General features: G+C 40.6%; 1 protein-coding gene across 1 annotated transcript in view; it reads right to left on the bottom strand.

Annotated features, from left to right (window-relative positions):
* MLXIPL (MLX interacting protein like) overlaps nucleotides 1-23,205 on the bottom strand; it is a 382,973-nt gene that overhangs the window by 188,598 nt on the left and 171,170 nt on the right. Inside the window, exon 7 of the mRNA XM_053706321.1 lies at nucleotides 22,436-22,516. Within this exon, the coding sequence (XP_053562296.1) occupies nucleotides 22,436-22,516 (81 nt within the window). The remainder of the gene's footprint in view (nucleotides 1-22,435; nucleotides 22,517-23,205) is intronic.

Below are 23,205 nucleotides of genomic sequence, written 5' to 3' on the forward strand. Positions count from 1 at the left end.
GGGGGGTTTTGTGTGATTTAGCTAATTTAATTTATTTAATTGTATTTAATATAGGGAATTTATTTTATTGTATTGTAGTGTTAGGTGTTAGTGTAACTTAGGTTAGGTTTTATTTTACAGGTACATTTGTATTTATTTTAGCTATGTAGTTATTAAATAGTTAATAACTATTTAGTAACTATTCTACCTAGTTAAAATAAATACAAACTTGCCTGTAAAATAAAAATAAACCCTAAGCTAGATACAATGTAACTATTAGTTATATTGTAGCTATCTTAGAGTTTATTTTACAGGCAAGTATTTAGTTTTAAATAGGAATAATTTAGTTAATGATAGTAATTTTATTTAGATTTATTTAAATTATATTTAAGTTAGGGGGTGTTAGGGTTAGGTTTAGGGGTTAATAAATTTAGAATAGTGGCGGCGACGTTGGGGGCGGCAGATTAGGGGTTAATAAATGTAGGTAGGTTGCGGCGACATTGGGGGAGGAAGATTAGGGGTTAATAAATATAATGTAGGTGTCGGCGATGTTGGGGGCAGCAGATTAGGGGTTAATAAGTATAATGTAGGTGGCGGCGATGTCCGGAGCGGCACATAAGGGGTTAATAAATATAATGCAGGGACGGCAGATTAGGGGTTAATAAGTGTAAGATTAGGGGTGTTTAGACTCGGGGTTCATGTTAGGGTGTTAGGTGTAAACATAAAATGTGTTTCCCAATAGGAATCAATGGGGCTGCGTTACTGAGTTTCACGCTGCTTTTTGGCAGGTGTTAGACTTTTTCTCAGCCGGCTCTCCCCATTGATGTCTATGGGGAAATCGTGCACGAGCACGTATGACGAGCTCACCGTTGACTTAAGCAGCGCTGTTACTGGAGTGCGGTATGGAGCTCAATTTTGCTCTACGCTCACTTCTTGCCTTTTAAAGCTGGGTTTGTAAAAACCCGTAATACCAGCGCTGCAGGTAAGTGAGCGGTGCGAAAAAACTGCAAGTTAGCACCGCACAGCTCATAACGCAAGACTCGTAATCTAGCCATTATTTTGTTTTATTTTTAAAGTAATGTTAGGTTTTTTATTTTAATAGTTAGTAACTTTAGTATTTTTTAATGTAGGTAATTTGGGTTAATTTAGGGGGTGTTAGGTTAGGCGGTGTTAGGTTAGGGGGCTTAGGAATTTAATTATTTATTTGCATTGTGGGCTTTAGCGGTTTAGGGGTTAATAGATTTATTAGCATTGCGTTGTGTGGGTATGGCGGGTAAGGGGTTAATACTTTAATAGGTTTATTGTGTTGTGGGTTAATGGCAGATTAGGGGTTAATAGTTTTATTAGGTAGCTTGCAATGTTGGGGTTGGCGGATTTAGGGGTTAATAGTTTAATTATTACTTGCGGTGTGGGTTTGATGGCGGATATAGGGGTTTTATACGTGTCGGGTTTATTTTTCGGAGGCCGGTTAGCTTACGGGAGATTTTATATTTTTTTTTATTATTCTTAGGCACCGACAGTTTCTAAAGTGCCGTAAGTCCCTAGTGGCTCCAGAAATGTGTATTTACGTTCATTTCTGGACATCGCTAGTTTATCCGACTTACAGCACTTTATGAACTCACGGCAGAGTTTATTGGATGCCCCGATGTGCGCCGTATATGTAACCTCGCCCTAGAGCGGGAGGTGAGGGGAGGGCAAAGAGATTTCTGGCCAGAATGTGAGAACGGAAGACTGTGCAGCTGGAAGTGGCATGCTTTGATCATTTATCATTATGCTTTAGGAGAGGTGTAAACAGTAAACACACACTCCAATAACTCCATCCCCCAGCAAATGTTCCACAAGACCACAACGAATGGTAAAGGGTCAGATACCATCCTGCCCCCATGACCTGTCTGCTTACCTCTAACTTCATGCTATACCTCTACTCTGTGCATTGCCTGCAGTGTGCTTCATATTTGCCGCATCAGCCATCACTAGATCTAGATAAGTCACCTTTTTCATTTTTCTAGCGTGTTATACACGCAGCCTGCTGCTGCCATGCTTGATTGGCCCTACCCAGCATGGGGGCCCCTGGGGCCACTGCACCTCTTGGATACCCCTCCTACTCCCTCATGAGTGCACATGGGTATATTGCACAGCCGCACCAGCACTGCACTGCTGTATGCTTCAGCTTGACCCACACATGATGTTTGGGTCAAGCTGAAGCACACAGTACTGCGAAGCAGTGCCGGCGCGGCTGTGCAAAACTATATTAATTTACTGACCTAAGTGTCAAAAAGTAACATTTCACTTTACATAGCTACTAGCTTTGCGGTTATAGTGGGCGGGGCTAAGGGCAAAGGCGGCCCAACAGCCGCACCGATTAGGTCAAAACCAATAAAGAGACAGCCCCAGTGAAGCATTCTGTTTGTCTGGTAATGGTGGGCATCTGCCCTGTATGCCTTATGGTCAGTCTGTGCCTGCACATCTGTGAGGGCACCATTAATGCAGAAAGATATGTATACATTTTGGAGCAAAATATGCTGCCATCCAGACGTCGTCTTTACCAGGACATCCCTGCATTTACCAGCAGGACAATGCCAAACCACATTCTGCCCGGAGTGTGGCGCATTATGATGCACAAAATAAGGCAACAAAGGCCCCATACAGTTGCGCATGCATAATAGATGAATGGGGGAAAATTCCGTTTGCTAAACTTAACCAACTGGTGTCTTCAGTGCCCAAACACTTAATAAGTGTTATTAAAAGAAAAGGTACAGTGCTAAACAGTTGGCTGTCCCAACTTTTTTGTAGTGTGTTGCAGTCATCAGATTTGAAATTAGTTTATATTTTCAAAAATACATTAAATTCACAAAGTAAAACATCAAATACTGTGTTAATAATCGCCTAGATTTAGAGTTCTGCGGCCGAAGGGGTGCGTTAGCTACGCGTCTTTTTTTTCTAGCGCTGCTTCTAAACAACGCTGGTATTTAGAGTTCTCTGAAGGGCTGCGTTAGGCTCCAAAAAGGGAGCGTAAAGGCATATTTACCGCCACTTCAACTCTCAATACCAGCGTTGCTTACGGTAGCGGCTAGCTGGAAAAACGTGCTCGGGCACGATTCCCCCATAGGAAACAATGGGGCAGTTTGGTCTGAAAAAAAAACCTAAAACCTGCAAAAAAAGCAGCGTTAAGCTCCTAACGCAGCCCCATTGTTTCCTATGGGGAAACAGTTTCTAAGTCTGCACCTAAAACCCTAACATGAACCCCGAGTCTAAACACACCTAACCTTACACTTATTAACCTCTAATCTGCCGCCCCTGCTATCGCTGACACCTGCATTACACAATTAACCCCTAATCTGCCGCTCCGGACACCGCCACAACCTACATTATACCTATGTACCCCTAATCTGCTGCCCCTAACATCGCCGACACTTATATTTATTAACCCCTAATCTACCCCCCCCAACGTCGCCGCCACCTACCTACACTTATTAACCCCTAATCTGCCGACCGGACCTCGCCTCTACTCTAATAAAATTATTAACCCCTAAACCGCCGCACTCCCGCCTCGTAAACCCTATAATAAATAGTATTAACCCCTAATCTGCCCTCCCTAACATCGCCGCCACCTAACTTCAAGTATTAACCCCTAATCTGCCGACCGGGCCTCGCCGCTACTCTAATAAATGTATTAACCCCTAAAGCTAAGTCTAACCCTAACCCTAACCCTAACACCCCCCTAAGTTAAAGGGACAGTCAACACCAGAATTTTTGTTGTTTAAAAAGAAAGATAATCCCTTTATTACCCATTCCCCAGTTTTGCATAACCAACACAGTTATAATAATACAAGTTTTACCTCTGTAATTATCTTGTATCTAAGCTTCTGCTGACTGCCCCCTTATTTCAGTTATTTTGACAGACATGCAGTTTAGCCAATCAGTGCTCAGTCCTCGGTCACTTTACGTGCATGAGCTCAATGTTATCTATATGAAACATGTGAACTAATGCCCTCTAGTGGTCAAAATGTATTCAGATTAGAGGCAGTCTTCAAGGTCTAAGAAATTAGCATATGAACCTCCTAGTTTTAGCTTTCAACTAAGAATACCAAGAGAACAAAGCAAAATTGGTGATAAAAGTAAATTGGGAAGTTGTTTAAAATTGCATGCCCTTTTTAAAACATGAAAGTTTTTTTTGTACTTGATTGTCCCTTTAAATATAATTTTAATCTAATGAAATAAATTAAATCTTATTAACTAAAGTATTCCTATTTAAAACTAAATAATTACCTGTAAAATAAACCCTAATATAGCTACAATATAACGAATAATTATATTGTAGCTATTTTAGGATTTATATTGATTTTACAGGCAACTTTGTATTTATTTTAACTAGGTACAATAGCTATTAAATAGTTATTTACTATTTAATAGCTACCTAGTTAAAATAATTACAAAATTACCTGTAAAATAAATCCTAACCTAAATTACAATTAAACCTAACACTACACTATCATTAAATAAATTAAATAAATTACCTACAATTACCGACAAATTAAATAAACTAAACTAAATTACAAAAACAAACAAACACTAAATTACACAAAAAAAAAAAAGATTACAAGAATATTAGGCTAATTACACCCTAAGCCCCCTAATAAAATAAAAAGCCCCCCAAAATAATAAAGGTCCCTACCCTATTCTAAAGGGCTTTTTGCGGGGCATGCCCCAAAGTCATCAGCTCTTTTGCCTGTAAAAAAAAACACAATACCACCCCCCAACATTACAACCCACCACCCACATACCCCTACTCTAACCCAAACCCTCCTTAAATAAACCTAACACTACCCCCCTGAAGATCTCCCTACCTTGAGTCGTCTTCACCCAACCGGGCCGAAGTCTTCATCCGATGGGGCAGAAGTGGACATCCAGACCGGCAGAAGTCTTCATCCTATCCGGGCAGAAGAGGACATCCGGACCGGCAGACATCTTCATCCAAGCGGCATCTTCTATCTTCATCCATCCGACGAGGAGCGGCTCCATCTTCAAGACCTCCGGCGCGGAACATCCTTCTTCACCGACGACTAGACGACGAATGACGGTTCCTTTAAATGACGTCATCCAAGATGGCGTCCCTCGAATTCCGATTGGCTGATAGGATTCTATCAGCCAATCGGAATTAAGGTAGGAAAAATCAGATTGAGCTCGCATTCTATTGGCTGATCGGATGAAGACTTCAGCCCGGTTGGGTGAAGATGACTCAAGGTAGGGAAATCTCCAGGGGGGTAGTGCTAGGTTTATTTAAGGGGGGTTTGGGTTAGAGTAGGGGTATGTGGGTGGTGGGTTGTAATGTTGGGGGGTGGTATTGTGTTTTTTTTTACAGGCAAAAGAGCTGATGACTTTGGGGCATGCCCCGCAAAAAGCCCTTTAGAATAGGGTAGGGACCTTTATTATTTTGGGGGCCTTTTTATTTTATTAGGGGGCTTAGGGTGTAATAAGCCTAATATTCTTGTAATCTTTTTTTTTTTGTGTAATTTAGTTTAGTTTATTTAATTTGTCGGTAATTGTAGGTAATTTATTTAATTTATTTAATGATAGTGTAGTGTTAGGTTTAATTGTAATTTAGGTTAGGATTTATTTTACAGGTAATTTTGTAATTATTTTAACTAGGTAGCTATTAAATAGTAAATAACTATTTAATAGCTATTGTACCTAGTTAAAATAAATACAAAGTTGCCTGTAAAATAAATATAAATCCTAAAATAGCTACAATATAATTATTCGTTATATAATAGCTATATTAGGGTTTATTTTACAGGTAAGTATTTAGTTTTAAATAGGAATACTTTAGTTAATAAGATTTAATTTATTTTGTTAGATTAAAATTATATTTAATTTAGGGGGGTGTTAGGGTTAGACTTTGCTTTAAGGGGTTAATACATTTATTAGAGTAGCGGCGAGGTCCGGTCGGCAGATTAGGGGTTAATACTGTAAGTTAGGTGGCGGCGATGTTAGGGAGGTTAGATTAGGGGTTAATACTATTTATTATAGGGTTTGCGAGGCGGGAGTGCGGCAGTTTAGTGGTTAATAACTTTATTAGAGTAGCGGCGAGGTCCGGTCGGCAGATTAGGGGTTAATAAGTGTAGGTAAGGTAGCGGCGACGTTGGGGGGGCAGATTAAGGGTTAATAAATATTATGTAGGTGTCGGCGATGTTAGGGGCAGCAGATTAGGGGTTCATAGGGATAATGTAGGTGGCGGCAGTGTGCGGTCGGCAGATTAGGGGTTAAAAAAATGTATTATAGTGGCGGCGATGTGGGGGGACCTCGGTTTAGGGGTACATAGGTAGTTTATGGGTGTTAGTGTACTTTAGAGCACTGTAGTTAAGAGCTTTATATACCGGCGTTAGCCCAGAAAGCTCTTAACTACAGCCTTTCCATGGGCGGTAGGAGTTTTGTCGGTAGAGTTGTAACGCTCACTTCAGCCAAGACTCTAAATACCAGCTTTAGGAAGATCCCATTGAAAAGATAGGATACGCAATTGGCGTAAGGGGATCTGCGGTATGGAAAAGTCGCGGCTTGAAAGTGAGCGTTAGACCCTTTCCTGCCTGACTCTAAATACCAGCAGGCGGCCAAAAGCAGCGTTAGGAGCCCTTAACGCTGCTTTTGACGGCTACCGCAGAACTCTAAATCTAGACGAATGTATTTTCAATATAACACATGGTGAATTGAATTTTTAAATGACTATTTTTGTTTTTTTGCATTTTCCATACTGTCCCAACTTTGTCGGAATTGGGGTTGTACATAACGACCCATTGTTGTCCTGTGCATGACACCCATAGTACATCTGTCAGGGTAGTGGGTGGCACTCTCGAGCCTCTAATGGGAGTGCCAGTGACACTGCTACCAACGAATGATGACATCACAAAGGAGTGGAGTAAGAGTAGCTGCCAGGAAGATGAATGGTGGGAAGGTTATTCAAACCCTTTTCAAACCCCTCAATCTCAGTTCCCTTAGCAGCTACAGATGATAAAGATCCCACATTTGAACGAGTTTTGTCTTGAAAAGCAACAAGCTCCCAAACAGTAATAAAATAGTTACAAACACACAACTTGGGGCTAGATTACAAGTAGCGCTGTATTTTTTTCCCACAATCACAAAAACTCTGCTGCAGTTAAGCTTTTTGCGCTAGTGTGGTTGCGTTCATATTACAAGTTAAACTAAAAAAGTATTTTGCTATAGCGTTAACCCCAACAGCGTGAAAAACCTTACTTAAGTTTTCACGTGTGCGTGCATGTATTCTGCTATAGAAGCCAATGGAGAAAAAAAAGTGGAAAAAAACACCTGAGATCGAGCTAACACCATTGCATTTTTTGCATTCCATATAGAAGTCAATGAAGAAAAAAATTGTTGAAAAAAAAAAAACCATCGCGCAAGGAACATAGCATATTCGCATTGGGAAATGTAAAATATTTACAGTAAATATATAGTTACAATTTTTATTATATATGAATATTGCATAAATATGTTTTATCATGTTTTCATCTACTCAACTCAATAGTTGTTCGCTTAGCGATCGTGGAGATAGCACCATCCACCTTAGGAATAGCCCCCCACAGCTCAAGCTGCAAATCTGGAACGTGGATCAGATTTTTAAAAGAAGTAGAGGGGGAAAAGGGCGAGCCAAGTTTCTCCCATTTGTTCTTAATAATATTAGCCATCTTAACGGGGACCGGGAAGGTCTGAGGCACCACCATATCCTTGTAAACCCTATCTAGCTTAGGGATCTAAGGTTCCTCTGGCAGTTTCGGTACAGGAACCTCTAACGTAGCAAGCACCTCTTTCAGCAGAAAGCGCAAATGCTCCATCTTAAATTTAAAGTCGGGCTCCTCCGCAGTCGGCGGTCTAGATGTCGCTGATTCCAACCCAGAAAGAGCGTCCTCCGAAGAGTCGGAGTCATCTTCATCAGCGGATAACCTGTCAGAGACATCCAATGGAGTAGATGACTCCTGGGACGGATAGCTATGTTTCATCTTTCACTTGCGCTTAGAAGGGCGTGGTAAGGCATTGAAGGCCGCAGAAACCGCCGTTTGTAACTGATCAGTGAAATCTGTCGGCCACAGGAGGATTAGTAGTGCCCTGGGGAGCTGCATGTGCAATTGGAGATTAATGGAGGGAACGCACCTCATGGAACGGAGAACCCTCAGAGGTTTACGGCTCAGTTGTACTAAATATCTTATTCTTTTTAGATATTGCAATTTTATCACAGCATGTGGAACAGAGCTGAGCAGGCAGATCAACCGGAACCTCCTCACAATAGACACGGTTATTAGGTTTTATTAAAGAGTGAGTACCCTCTAACATATCAGAGTCCTCCATAGCTTGCGCCTTTATTACGGACTAGATAGAAATTAAATGGCACCTTTATACCCCAATGGCCAGGGCACTCACCACCTCCTATGCCCAGGAGCACAGAGAAAACCGATTTGTCTCCTACAACCGCCGGTCTGGAAAGATAAAGTAAAAGAGGCCACACCTGGTCACATGGGGTGCCATGCAGGACCGCCCCTGCACTAGAGAGAAAAACGCACACAAAAATGGCCCTCGTCGATCTCTCGCTAAAGAAAACTGACTGTTCACACATTGAAAGAGCCACATCTCACACATGTTGCAGCATTAAAAACAATAAATATATTATGCATAAACCCCCCCTGTTCAATAATTCCCTTTCTGAGGATATTAACCCTTGATTCTATACAGATAAAAGGAGACACACTGTGACCCTGTCTTCTTGCGTTATCATATGTGTATAAATGAAACGATCTTACCAGAATCTATGCCGTGGAACAGAAACATGGCATTTCAAGTGTGACAGGGTAGTAGCATCGCTCCTGACATAGACTTGAGAGTAGAAAGCAGTCAGCGAAACTCGTCAACGCTGATTGCTTATGGAGCTGTTAATCTGAGTTGGGATGGTTTCGCAGAAAGACTCTCCCTGCATCTCCGGACTCTAACTTTCACCCATGCTCTCATTGAGAGGCTGACAGGACTACTTAAAACTCCAGTCTAATCTTGAAGAGTACTACCCTCCATAAGAGACTACTCCGAATCTTCCGACACTTCTCTGCCAACCTCCTGTGATGAAAGGCAAAGAATGACTGGGGGATGAGGGGAGTGGGGGAGGTTCTTAATTCCCACAAGTAATGAATGAAGCCGTGGACTCTCCTCCCATTAAGATGGAAATCTAAATATAATAATGGTATATTTTTAATCCACTGAGCCTGCTAAAAAAACAAAACCAATATATAACTTGCAAATGGTTCACTCACTAAAATATGACTCGTAATAAATTTAAGCAGCAAAAAAAGCTTAAAATGGGCTAAACACAGGGGTGAGAAAAAGGCTTAGCAGTAAAGTGGTAAAGACAAAAGTAAAGAACCATTAAATACAGCAGAATTGCATAATCAATAAATACATAATGAAAAGACAATGCAAAAAGCACATGGGGGTCAATTTATTATGCTGCAAATGCAGCAGTTACAGAGCAAGCATTCAGGCTCGCCGGAAACATAAGTTAAGAAGCAGCGGTCATAAGGCCACCTCTGAGGGTGGCGGACAGCAATGATTGACACTACCTACTAGCAGATGATTGGCCGCGAATGTAAAATGCTTGTGCAATGATAAATGCCGATAGGGTCTGCTGTCGGCATTTATCGATGTGCGGCGGACATGATCTGCTAAAGTGGATCATGTCTGCCCACACAATCTTAAATTGGCCCCTTAGTTAGAATTTTAAATGAGTATGTAGATTTTTATCTGACAAATTTTAAAGTTAGTTTCATTTTCCATCTCCATGCATCATGTGACAGCCATCAGCCAATCATAAAATGCATAAAATTGTGGGCTCTATCTGAATCCTAAAAGTTTAGTTCTGACTTTAGTGTTCCTTTAAGTCCCAAGACACCATAATGTTTGAAGCTGGTCTAGAGTTTAAAGAAAGGTCTGGACACCTTGGTGAACAGCAATGCAAAAAATAAAAGTCAAGATGGAGCAGAAATTAGAAATTTAATGGAGAATTTAGAAAGTCTTTGTTGAAATAGAAAGGAATTCATAGGGTCGACAACGGGATCAGAATGAATGTAGAAACACATTTCAAAATTGCATATAGTTTGTGGCTTTTGTGTATCATTGAGCATGACCAATAAGGAGAAACCCTTGTATAGCCAGATTGTCAGAACTAGAACTGGCAAGTCAAGATAAAGGAACCCTGAGACAAAAGGTCTAGATGCAGTGGGAGATACATGAAGGAACCTATGGTAGGCATGATAATGTTGGCAAACCAACTCCTTCATGGTCATAATGGTGCAATGAAGATAAAGTGCTGCTGACATTGGGAGGATATAGACTAGTGAAAAGTTCCAAGAAAAATCCAGTGCAGCTACAAAGACTGATTTGAAATCTTTGGTTCTGAATCCAGAACGCTGAGGTTCTGTCTGAAGGCCATGAGATGCATGGCCCTTAGTTAACTCTGAAAATAAGATAAAGGTTGGACCACTCTCCTGGATGAAATATGTGACTATTGTAGTAGGCCTATTCTCCCTTGTCCATTCCCAGGATGTGGATTGCTGCAATGGCTGGAACATGAGTTTCCACATTGTACAGAATCTTAGTGACGCAATGAGTAGCTTGACTCTGTGTGCCCCCTTGACTTCTGTCATAATCCTCTGTTGTGGCTTTGTATAATTGCACCCACAATGAAATGCCAGTAAGAGCCTCTTTTCACTGAATCAGGGATAGATTATCTGCCCTGCATTCCAGAATACGGATGGGAAGGGTAAACCTTTGTTCCCCTTCTTGAAAATTGGCATCTTTCTTGAGGATTGCCCAACTGTAGTGTCAGTCACAAAGGCCTTCTAAAAGATATGCCTCATCCCACCACCAATTGAGAGAAGTGTGTGGAAGAGAGTGAGCGATTTTAGAAATTCCCCTTTGCAGTAAAAATTAGTCTGTAAGACGTGCATCTAAAACTCTGAGAATGGAACAGCTTTTTTATCCTACTGACAGACATAATGTACAAATGTGCTGACAGAAGGCTCTGTTGATGGGTAGGATGGAGTGTGATTCTCACAAGTGTGATAGACTACTAACAAGGTGACCCAAGTGTAGGGGGTCAGAGAATTATTTGGGAGACTGAGCATCCACTTTGACATTTCAGACACAGTAACATCAAATGTACGTGTGCCAACAAAAGACTGTAAAACAGAGATGTCACAAGACTCTTGTCTAGAAAGGAGAACGCTGAAAAGGTAAGTAGCCACAATAGAGAGATATGAGCTACAAAGACATCTATGAATACCTTTATCACTTTGGCCATCCTGAAGGGAAAAGCCACAAACTGTCAGTGTCTAAATGTAGGTGACTAAAACAAAGAGAAGAAATGTGTAGTGCAATGGGTGCATGGGTTTAATGTTTAAATCCTGACATTTTGTATATTTTTTTCACTTGGCTGACATACCGAACCTGTAAATAAGTAAGACTGTTGTGAAAAAAAATAAAAATTGATTTGTTCCTTTGGAAACTAATAAATATACCATAAGCAAATACTAGTGCATAGTATTAAACTGACCTATGTAAACAGTGCTAATGCAAAATTCTATTAAATTGCATCAGCCTGGCATCTGGGTAGCATCTTCCTTATCTTAATAATAAATAGAAGAAGGGAGTGGAGTGTCTGTCTGGAAAGGAAAGAGTCATTTCTTCTTTCCTCTAACACTCCCGTACATTAAATCCTCGTGCCCCTTGTTTCCTCTTTCTGTGAGTTTTCTGTGGTTTGTCAGAAGTAAATGAAACAAAACGTTTAATAAAAGGCTTCTGAGACAGGAAGTGTGAGAGAGATTTGCATACATAATTTTTAACCGTAGAAACTTTACAAAGTACTTTTATTATTTTTCATTCAATATTTTAAAAACATCAACAACGCCCCACAGAGTGGAAAATAGCTTGTAATGCGTCCCATATCCAGTAAACTCTCGGAAAGAAAGATGTATATTGTGTTTATTAGATGGTTAAAAAAAATATCTACACATCTATGGCAAACACCAGTTTTATTCACATAGCCTCTGTACTTGGGCATTTCTTAAAGTGATAGTAAATGTATAAAAACTATTTTGCATAACATGTTAGAAGGTAATTGAAGAGTAAATGATTCTGGAGGTGCGCGATTGCGGGAGGATGATGGCTTGATTTCAGCCTGTGAAGGAATAATTAAGTACTGTGTTGTAGAAGCAATTAAGCAGGGTATATGAGTGATACTGTCTCCAACTCAATAACCTATGAGGCCTGAATTTGAAGCAAACAATTGTTTATGAATGAGCTTTTCATCTCTTGCTCCTGTGTTACTTGTGCGACGCAGACTTTTTTAGTCAACATTCAATTAACACCAATTTTAGATCTGAACTTGAATTAACAGTATGTCCAATATTACTCCACAAATAAAGATCTGTGCCTCCAAGCAGGCTCACATTTCACATTGAAAGCAATGCATTTTCATAATAACATTTCTCTAAAATGGTGGCGGTTTCTGAAGCTACGAGGTAAACCTAGTAACATACTTGAAAAAGAAGAGAGAAGTGGAGAAAGGCAGTAAACTTATCTACTAGAAAGCTCTCAAATTAAAAAAATATCTTAGGAGTTTTTTCTTGTCAGGGTGTAAGCAGGGTTATTAAATAAATGTAAATAGACATACAACTCAAAAGAGTGCCGAGCCCTGTATTTTGTAACAATTACTGCCTTAAAAGGTAACGTGAGAAATAAATCCTTGAAACTTACATATACCCATACACACTTATTATTGAGGAAGCGTTATTGTGAAACGCGCGTCAGGGGTTCAAAGAAAAAGCTTTGTCTCTCCTTTTTAACCGCTACCTTACCTATAATGATTTAAAAATCTTCATGTTTGTAGGATCAAAACTAGGATTAATCTGCTTATCTGCAGCTAGACTTGCATTGTATTCCTACTTCAGAGTAGTTTATACTTTAATACCTTGATTATAAAGCTATGGTTTAAGTGTTTTTAATTGTCTAGCAGGTATTACTGTTTGTTTATTCAATAAATACAATAAATAATTAGTGTGTATGGTTAAATGTAAGTTTCAAGGATTTATTTCTCATGTTACTTTTTAAGGCAATAATTTATACTTATTTGAATTGTATGTCTTTTTACAACTAGTAAAATACCTGCTTTTAAGCCACTATCTCATGCCATCTGCATCTCCATTGGCAGGCAAGCTGTCCAGGAATCTATAGCAGACATCTATGAAGGGAGATATCTACTACCCCGGAAGGTATATTAATCTTATGTATAAAACTTTTCCTTGAGTGCTGTTACCGCCTCTACGGGCACTTGTTTCAGCTAAGCCGCAAGCTAAGGAAAATGTGCTGGCTGAACTGTCAGATATATTTCTACTGCTCCTGGACTCTCTTGTACTAAGTTATGCCAATTTGAGTGATTTACTCAAACTAGCAAATCGGCAGACCCTAAACATTAAAGATTCTCAGCAATGTGCTGATGTATTGGCGCCTGTACTGCAACTTTCTGTGCTAAAGCCTGCCATGGATGGCCCTTGTGATATGAAAGAGAGTTTGGCATGACTCCTAGCCTTTCATCGGTTCCGGTAGAGCTGGATCACCTGCCTAAGTATACACTGAGAAATTACTATCTAATGGAGATACTTGAAGAAAAGGGAACTATGGCCTGCCAACCCCTGATCTGCTGTGTTGGAAAAAATAAAGAGGAAACAACACTGCCACTTTAGGCTGTAACAGCATGGCGACCCTCTCATTCATAGTCCTATAAATTGCTTTGTTCAAGAGAGCTTAAGCCCATGACATGCTATGGAAGGTGGACATCCATTGTAACTTACCTCTCTGATTAGAAATTCTCTGTTATCGGCATGGATATCTTTCATCAATACCTGTGGATACCTTGTGGTGAAGTTGACCGTTGTCTTGAATTGCACTGGGACTTATACCCTCAAAGAGGATTTGATTAGTTGGAATTCTGAGCCGGTATCTTTTTACTGCCTTTATTCAAGATCTTTGTACTTATCCAGCTTTGTAATATTGTGATATTGTTATTTTACCACAACTCAAATACCTTTTAGGCTCAGAGGGACTTTGAGTGTATAGTCAACTGCAATTGGCACCGTGTATACATGCTATTTTCATAAAAGCAATATTAGCACTCCACTTTGTAATACCAGTGCATGGTAATATTACAAGTTAACTGCAATGCAAATGCGAGCTCACTCACATTGCTAGAAATCATTGTACTCACAAGAGCGCGCTTCCATAGGCTCCTATGGGAGCCTCGTTCTGATGCCGTCACTGTACAGTTTCATTTCTTTCATAGTTCTGTGAAAGTGAAAGTCATTTCTGAGACTACTTTTTTCAAGGGACGACATGTGAAGACACTAGTGTTAAAATATAGGCTATGAGTTTGTTGCCCCCTGTTTTTCCTTTATATTACATTGATACTAATCAAATCTTGAATATATATCAGCATAATTGGTGTGGGATTTTTTCTGATTACAAGCTGCCCAATAAGCTTTTTGGAAGCTCTTTATATAGTGATTTTTAATAAAGTGCAATCAACCTTGGAACAAAAAAATAAAAATAAATAAATCCAGAAACTGCACTTGCTCCAGAAAAAATGCCCATACTGGTACAAATCCATAAATCCGGAATTCTAAAATCCAAACTTATTCTGAAATACAAACTTTTTAACTAATATTTTTTTAAAGTAAAATTATCAAGAATTACTATTTTTCCCCACCTGTAAGTCATAAAAGTATTAAAATGATATAACAGTACCTCTAGCTTACATGTATTAACTGTTTTATGACATGTAAATATTGCCTAAACGACATAAGATATTGTTGTTGTTTATAATTGGTTCCATTCCCTCTCCCAACTGTCCCATTTTAAAAATGCAAATATTCCTAAATCCAAACCTTTTACGGTCCAAAGTAGTTTGGATTAAGTTTTTTTTCTACCTGTATTTAATTCTGAGATATGTTACATTTTTGGGTTTCATATTCCTTTAAAAGCTCTGAAGAGTTATTATTAGGCTGAAGCAATGGAGCTTTTTAAGAGTGTGAGTTCAAATTGGTAATGATTTTTTGAAAAATAAATAAATTAATTGAACCCTTGTTTTATAAATTTAATGCGACATTAAAGAAACCATAACATTCATTTTACTTTTAATTACATAATATATAAATGATTCAATATTTATTGCTGATTTATAACATGGACTCAAAAGAAAATAGTTTATTCAGGAACAATTATGTCCAGTGAAACAAATAGTATTTCAGCCCTAGGCATCAGCACTTGACATCTTGGAACTTGTGTCATGTATTCACCACACATGATCTAGGTATTAACTATAAGTGCATGATCAGAGACTTGAGAAAAAGTGTTAGCTGGGTAACTTTTTATGCTTGGTTTTGGCAGCATTGATATTCTGGATATTCTTTTTGGGATTATATTTCCCTGGCAGGTCAGCACCTGTGAGCAGCCACTTTTAGCCCAATTGTACCTTTCCCAAAGGAGATGTTTTCTGAACTATATCTGTCTAATCCCTCCTAAAAAAAAAGACAGTCCAGCATCCAACTGACAAACCTCCTTTGAACGAGGAGTATGGCAACACCAGATAATTGTTTCAGCCTTCTCTGGGCCTCATCAGTGAGCTGCTGTCATATCCCTTTTAGGCATATTGGGCAGGAAATCTACATCTAGTTTCCCCCTTCTCCCTTGGGGAGTCAATCACCAGGGTCATAAATACAAATATAAACAGAAAGAGAAGCGCTTAACCACAAACTCAGAAGCTTGTTCTTTGGAGGGCCCACAGAACACCAAAACAATAGACAGGGGTTGCCATTTTCCTTGTTCAGACAACGTTTGACTGACATTCCAGGGCTGGAATGTCCTTTTTAGGCAGGATCAGATTGACAGTAATTTATTACAATGCCGTTAGCAGTGTTAATCATCATAAGGAAGGATAAAACTGCCTGGGAACCATAAGGGCCCAAGCAGTATCATGAAGGGATAAACAAGTGCTACCATATGTTCAAAACAAGAAAAAGTAAGCAAAAAGTATGCAGGGGCCAATGGCCACCCAAAACAACTTATCAATATAAGCCCATTGTGGAGAGCCTGAACGGTAAAGGAAAATATGAGAAATGATGAAAAATGAGTTTGGCTAGTAAAGAGGGGAAGACTTCTGAGAGTCTGAATAGATTCTATGAAGTGGGTTGGGTACCTAGGATGAGTGAATGATGACCCATTGAGAAAAGGGACATGGCAGAATGAAAAACAGAGAGCACACCAATAAAATATAATTAATGCTTACCTGATAAATTATTTTCTTTTGGTAGTGAGAGTCCATGAAATCCTATTCTTACATATGGGAATACAACACCTGGCCACCAGGAGGAGGCAAGACATTCCAAACAGAGCATTCAACTATCCCTCCTACTTCCCCTTCTCTCCTAGTAATTCAAGCCGAGAACAGGGAAAAGTAAAAGAGTTAAAAGGGGTATAGAAGTGCCAACTAGACTGCTGCCGCTACCATTATTCAGGGCGGGTTTGTGGACTCTCACTGCCAAGTGCCAAGAAAGAAAATAAGTTATTAGGTAAGCATACATTATATTTTCTTTCTAACGGTAGTGAGAGTCCACAAAATCCTTTATATACATATGGGAATCTATACTCAAGCTGTGGAGTCCACAAAAAGTATGGTGGGAAAAAAGGCGATGCAGTCCCTAGTTACTGGGCACTACAGCTTGAAGAACCTTTTTTCAGCCGAAGCAAAAACATCAAACCAATAACCTTTGGGCAAAAAGACAGAACTACAATTTCCTGATTTATGTTAGCTGTCGAAACCACCTTAGGTAGAAAGCCAACCTTAGTCCAAAGAACAGCCTTATCCTGGTGAAACACCAGATAATGAGGATCACACTAAAGAGCAGACAGCTCAGAAACTCTATGTGCAGAAGAAATTGCCAACAAAGAATAACACTTTCCAAGGTATTCATTTATCAATTTATTAAGAGCATGCACAGGCTCAAATGGAGCACACTATAAAACTTTGAGTACAAAATTAAGACTCCAAGAAGGAGCAATAGGTTTGAAAACCAGTCTATTCAAATTATAGCTTGAACAAAAGACTGAACATCAAGCAACCATGCCAACTTTCTATGAAACAAAACTGAAAGAGTCAAAATCTGGCCCTTTAGGGAACTGGCCGAAAAACTCTTATCAAGACCTTCTTGTAGTAACTGAAGAATTACTTGGAATTCTCACCCTGTGCCAGGAAAATCCATGTTCTACACACCAAGTCAAATACACCTTCCACACCTTGTGGTATATACGTCTGGCGACCGGCTTACACACCTGAAGTTAAGTGTCAATTACAGACTCAAAGAAGCCTCTCTGAGCCAAAATCATTTGTTCAATCTCCATGCAGTCTGCCTCAGAGAATCTAGATTTTGGTAAAGAAAAGGACCCTAAGCTAGAAGGTCCGATCTCTGAGGAAGACGCCATGGAGGAGCAGACAAAAATCATATGAGATCTGCATATCAGGTCCTGCGTGGCCAAGCAGGTACTCCCTCCTGCTTTAAACGTGCTATCATACGTGGAAGAAGTACAATTGGAGGAAAAAGATAAACAAGTTGATAAGTCCAAGGTACTGCCATGTAATTTAGACATGAGGCCATGACGTCTATTTCTGGGGATCCCCACTACAGTGTGATCTCGTTTAATATCTACTGATTGAAAGACCACTCGCCTGGGCCCCCAGAATGAGACCAAAGAACAGACGGGAGGCATGAACTGCATAACTGTGCAGGAAGACAGACCATATTAGTCTTACAAACCATGCATTTGTTGGAGTCAATTAAAAACTCATGAGAGTCCCTTTCTGCTTCTGCAGAAAAGCAGTGGCTGAGAATAGCAGAGAAACATATTTATTATTTATTTCTATTTTGGACCTTTTTTTACAAGTGGGACTGAAATTTCTTTTTGTTATTATTTTTCTCCAGCAACTTACGTTTTGACAGCTTGATTCATAGGGGTCAATTTATCATAATGCGAGCGGACATGATACAATGTGGCGTATCATGTCCACTGCACATCGATAAATTTATCATTTATCATTGCACAAGCAGTTCTTATGAACTGCTTGTGCAATGCCACCCCCTGCAGATTAACGGCCAATCGCCCGTTAGCAGGGATATCATTCAGCCCGATCGTATTTGATCGGGTTGATTTCTGTCCGCTGCCTCAGAGCAGGCAGACAAGTTATGGAGCAGCGTTCTTTAGACCGCTGCTTCATAACTTCTGTTTTTGGCAAGCCTGAAGGCTCCCGCGGAAACAGGGGTATCAAGCTCCATTCGGAGCTTGATAATTCGGCCCCATAGCTTCATATGTATGATTGGGTTCAGGATGATGATTATCCTGGAGTATGTCCGGAGTGGCCACTAAAGTTTAGAATTTATTTTCTTCTTAAACGGGAAGAGTCCACAGCTGCATTCATTACTTTTGGGAATTCAGAACCGGGCTACCAGGAGGAGGCAAAGACACCCCAGCCAAAGGCACAGGAGGTTTGCAGAGAAGTGTCAGAAGATTGAAGTCTCTTATGGAGGGTAGTACTCTTCGAAATGGGACTGGAGTTTTAAGTAATCCTGTCAGCCTCTCAGTGAGAACATGGATGAAGTTTAGAGTCCAGAGATGCAGGGAGAGTCTTTCTGCGAACCCATCCCGACTCATGTTAACAGCTCCTAGGTAATCAGCGTTGACAAGTTTCAATGCCTGCCTTTATTCACTCAAGTCCATGTCAGAAGCGAGGCTACTATCTGTCACACTTGAAGGGCCGTGTTACTGTACCACGGAGTAGATTCCGGTAAGATTGTTTCATTTTATTTTGATATGTGAATGTAATGTTAACAAAATAAGTCAGGGTCCCAGTGGGACTCCTTTATCTTATGGAATCAATGGTTAATATCTCCTGAGGGGGTTATTGAACAGGGGGGACTTTAATCATGTTTGTTATGTGATTCTGTCTGCTAATGTGTAGTGATGCTTGGGCTCAGGGCTATTCGAAACATAGCCTTATCATCAGACTGCGTGGTTCTATTGGACTGGCGTGCCTTTTTTTTGGCTTACACTGTGCACCTGGTGAACCGGGTGCGGTCGCGTATTTCCATTTCCATACTCTGACCGAGTGGTGACGGAGAAAGTCTGTTCGTTATCTGTCTTGTTCACAGGAGGTGGTGAGTGCCCCAGCCATTGGGGGTGTAAAAGGGTGCAGTTTAGTGTTTAACCATAATTGCAATCTCCAAGTTATGGAGGATGAGAGTATGAAATGGCCCGGGTTATCCATGCCCATCAGTTATGTTCCGATTGCCGTTCTAGAGTGCTCTCTACCCCCGAATCAGGGAGCTTAAATTGCGTTGAGCCATCCACCCCAGAGGATTCCATGTCCTGTGAGGTGCTTGCCCCAGAACCTTCTTTTGCTACGCAAGCAGGTGTCCCTATGGCCATCACTCCTTCTCCGGAAGTGGCTTGTTTCCTCCAGAGGTTACAGCGCGGTTTTGCATGGCCATATCTATGGCACTGGCACATTTATATCTCCCAAGATAACTATTTTTAAGATACTGTCCATGTTCTGTTAACCAGGGTCCGTCGAGCATGAGATCGTCTGAGTTAGTTCGGCCTTCTGGGGAATCGATGGCCTCTGAGGCTTCAAGGGCCCCACCCTCAGGGCCGGGGTCATCCTTCGATTCCGGCAGGGTAACATTTTGCCTTCTGTTATAGACTGACACGTCTTCGTGTACTACTAAGGCATGTTTTGGCGGTGCTGGAGGATCCCAGTTCTAATGGGCCGAGGGATCTTCTGTGCTGGATGGCAAACTGAGTTAGACGTATGGGGATGAAGGCAATCTCCTTGATGTCTCCGTTTTTTCTTTTCTTTTAAGTATCTGTTCCAGTTCTGAGCTTGGGAGAATGGGGCCCCTGCTGGTCCTGTTAGTGTGCCCATTCTCCTTGGGCGTTCACCCGCGGGTGCTGCCTTATTTTATTTGATCCGGTTAGGATGTGTTTGATTTGCTTTATGAAGCTAATGTCTGGTAGAACTTTCCATTTGGGAACGTTTCTTCTCTGGAACTGATTCTTGCGATTTTGTGGTCGCGTGGGCACTTGCTCAGAAGTTGCACTTTACTATATAAAGGCATAGTTATGTTTATAGTTTATGTTATTGATCCCTTCGGGGGCTTAAATTTTTCTTGGACTGGTTCATGTCACCCACGTGGTGCCGGTGTGCTGGTTATCCTGTCGGGTGCTGGGTTGGTTTCTTTGATAAAGTGTTTGTTTTTTCTTGTTGCCTTCAATTACTAGAGGGGGTGTTTCGTTCCTATACGTATACCTGTTCCTAATTAATCGGTGGACGGAGTGTCGGAGGGATTGTATCGGTCTTCCTTACCATTCCTAATGTTGAGGGGGTTCTGGGCTCGGATCCTGCTAAGGCTTCACCGTGGATTCTGGAGGTCCTTTGGTCTCTGAACCGAAGTTCTTCATTCCCATATGGTTTGGAGGTTTGGATGACCTTTGAACGTCTGGGTTACCAGATTGGATGATGTTTTTCGTTTTCACTCTTGGTACCTTCTGGATGTCTGTTTCTTGTGGCCTACTTGCAGTACCTCGTAGATTGCTGGGGCTGCTTTTTTCCCCTTCTGGGGTGGTCGGGTCATCTGTACCTGGAAGTTCCAGTATGTTCTTATTCCTTCCTTTTCAGTATCTCGCTCGCTCTCATAATTAGGAGCGCAGGGGTTTGGGTTTTTCCCCGGCATTTTCCCATGGTCAGCTTGTCTGCCAGGAGTTGTGAGGCTCCCATTGTTTTTCCTTGTGCGGTACAGGAATTTCCTGGAGGCTTATCCTGTAAGAATCTTTGGAGATTATATTGTAAACCAAAGGGCTTGTTTGGAGCCTGATCCGTGTAATCCTCGTGGTCTTTAGACTCTGGGGTGTTGCCCTTCGTCCCTCTAGGAGATCTAGCTCTTTGGGCTTGCGAGCAGAGGGTCCTGGGCTCAGATTTGGTAACTACCTGACAGTTAGTTTTGCTGTCTCTGAGGCGGGATCTTACAGTTATCGTCAGGGCGGCTATTGCACATTGATGTGGGCTTGTGTTGTTTGTCTCAACTGAGCTGGCGGTAATGGCTGAATGGTCTCTTCTCAATTGGTATGGTTTTTACCATTTCTCTACTTCCTCTTCTCCATGACTATGGCTGGGGAAGTGGTTCCTTTGCGTTTGCCCTCCTTTGGGGAGGTTTTGGAAGTGTTACAGTATCCATTGAGACCCTGAAGGTCCTTATCTTCTCATTTTCCGAGGGGTTCTTCCCTTCCTTGCGTGCAAGAGCTCTCAGGGATGGATTACTAGAATGCTGTAGTTCAATGTCCTATCTCCCTTTTTTTGGGAGTGTTCCTTCTTTAGGGAAGAGAGCTGTGTAGGGGTTCTGGAACCCGAGCACATAGTATTTCTGTGATGGCTTTGTGATAGCATGCCAGATTTAAGTAATGGTCAGAGTTGTTCTCCCATGGGTTTCATTTCCTCTTAGGCTCCCTCCTTTCTCTTCCTGAAGTCTGGTTCGGAGAATTGGGCTGGGTCCATTACCTCAGAGTGGGGGTCAGGGATCTGACTGCTCTGTTGAGTCTTGACCATGTACTTTCAGTTGATCCTGTTCTCCTACCTTCAGTGGGGGTTTTTCTCTGTGTTTATCCCTCCACTGGTTGCATTTGCTGCTGTTGTTGGATGTTCTTCTAGGGTTTGGATTTCTTCCTGGATGGGAGTTGTTGACGATATTTTTTGGCATTTCTCTGTGGGATGGTGTCCAACGATGGCGTAGGGTCAGCTTTGCTGCCTTGAGGCTGGAGATTGCAAGTTCTTGTTCAGAGATGGCTCTGTGTTCTCACAGACAGCCTCTTTTCTTTGCTAGGACAGTTAGTTTCTTCCAATCCTTGTCTGCAGACTCCTAATTTTCTTCGGTCCTGATATGGGTTTCCTACCTATGTTTGTATAATTGAAACTGAACTTGTGTGGATTTCTTCAGCGGTGCACCAATAATGTTTTTTCTAGTAGCGAGCTACTATCATTACAAGTGAGGGGCCTATTAGGGATTATTTAGTTATTTTTATTATAATTTTTTATGGATTTGGTATGTGTATTTAATGTTTCATTTTACTTTTTTTTTTAGTGCTAAGCCGCCCAATGTCCTTTATTAATTTATTTAAGATGAGTGCAGAGCAATAGACTTTTTGGAGCTCTTTATCAGGAACTCCCACTGGTTTATTTATTGATTATTTTTGATAATTTTTTGGGGTATTTGAACAACATTTACAGTTTGTTTTTTTACAAAATACAATGTACCTGATATGTCCATGAAGTCATCCAGATTAGGTTGTAGAGTGGATAACTCTGGCTGGATCATGTCTGCATTCCCAGCATAATCTGAAATAGAGAGTTTGGAACTGAGATACTTGAACTAATCTAAGAAAAACATCTATGTATAAAAGTAATCATACAGCAGAGACAGGTAAAAAATGACAAAAATTGTGGAGGTGACAAAAAATGGTGTAGGTAAATAAGGATGGCTACTTTATATTATATTACACACATAATATTACATGCAACCTCCTATAGAACTGGATTACATACAAGGCTTCACATGTGAACACTCCAAAAATGTTGTTTGTGTAGCAAAACACTGTGCTAAACAAAATCAAAAGTGAATTTGTGCAAAAAATGATTTATCAATATTAAACAGCAGGGGAGTGGTAGTGGTTCAAACATTTGTTTTCTATGAAGATCTTTTGCAATACTGTGCTAAATTGCGGATATATACTATGCATGGATGCATCTTATGTTGTGTGAACGATTATACTCAGTTAGGCAGGGCCGTCTTTAATATTGACTGGACCCTGGGCAAAAAATTTCTTGCCCCCCGCCCATGCAATTTCGATCTCCATCCCAAAAATCAACTAAATCAATTTAATTTATAATTTTCTATTTTTAAAAAAAAATAATTTTTATTAATTATTATTTAATTATTAGCCCAGCAGTGGAGCATCCACTGCTGGGCTAATCATTTAAAAAAAAAATGAAATAAATTGCAATATGTGAAACTGGACCTAAGCAGT

The sequence above is a fragment of the Bombina bombina genome, chromosome 3, assembly GCF_027579735.1.
Source record: "Bombina bombina isolate aBomBom1 chromosome 3, aBomBom1.pri, whole genome shotgun sequence".
Lineage (NCBI taxonomy): Eukaryota > Metazoa > Chordata > Amphibia > Anura > Bombinatoridae > Bombina > Bombina bombina.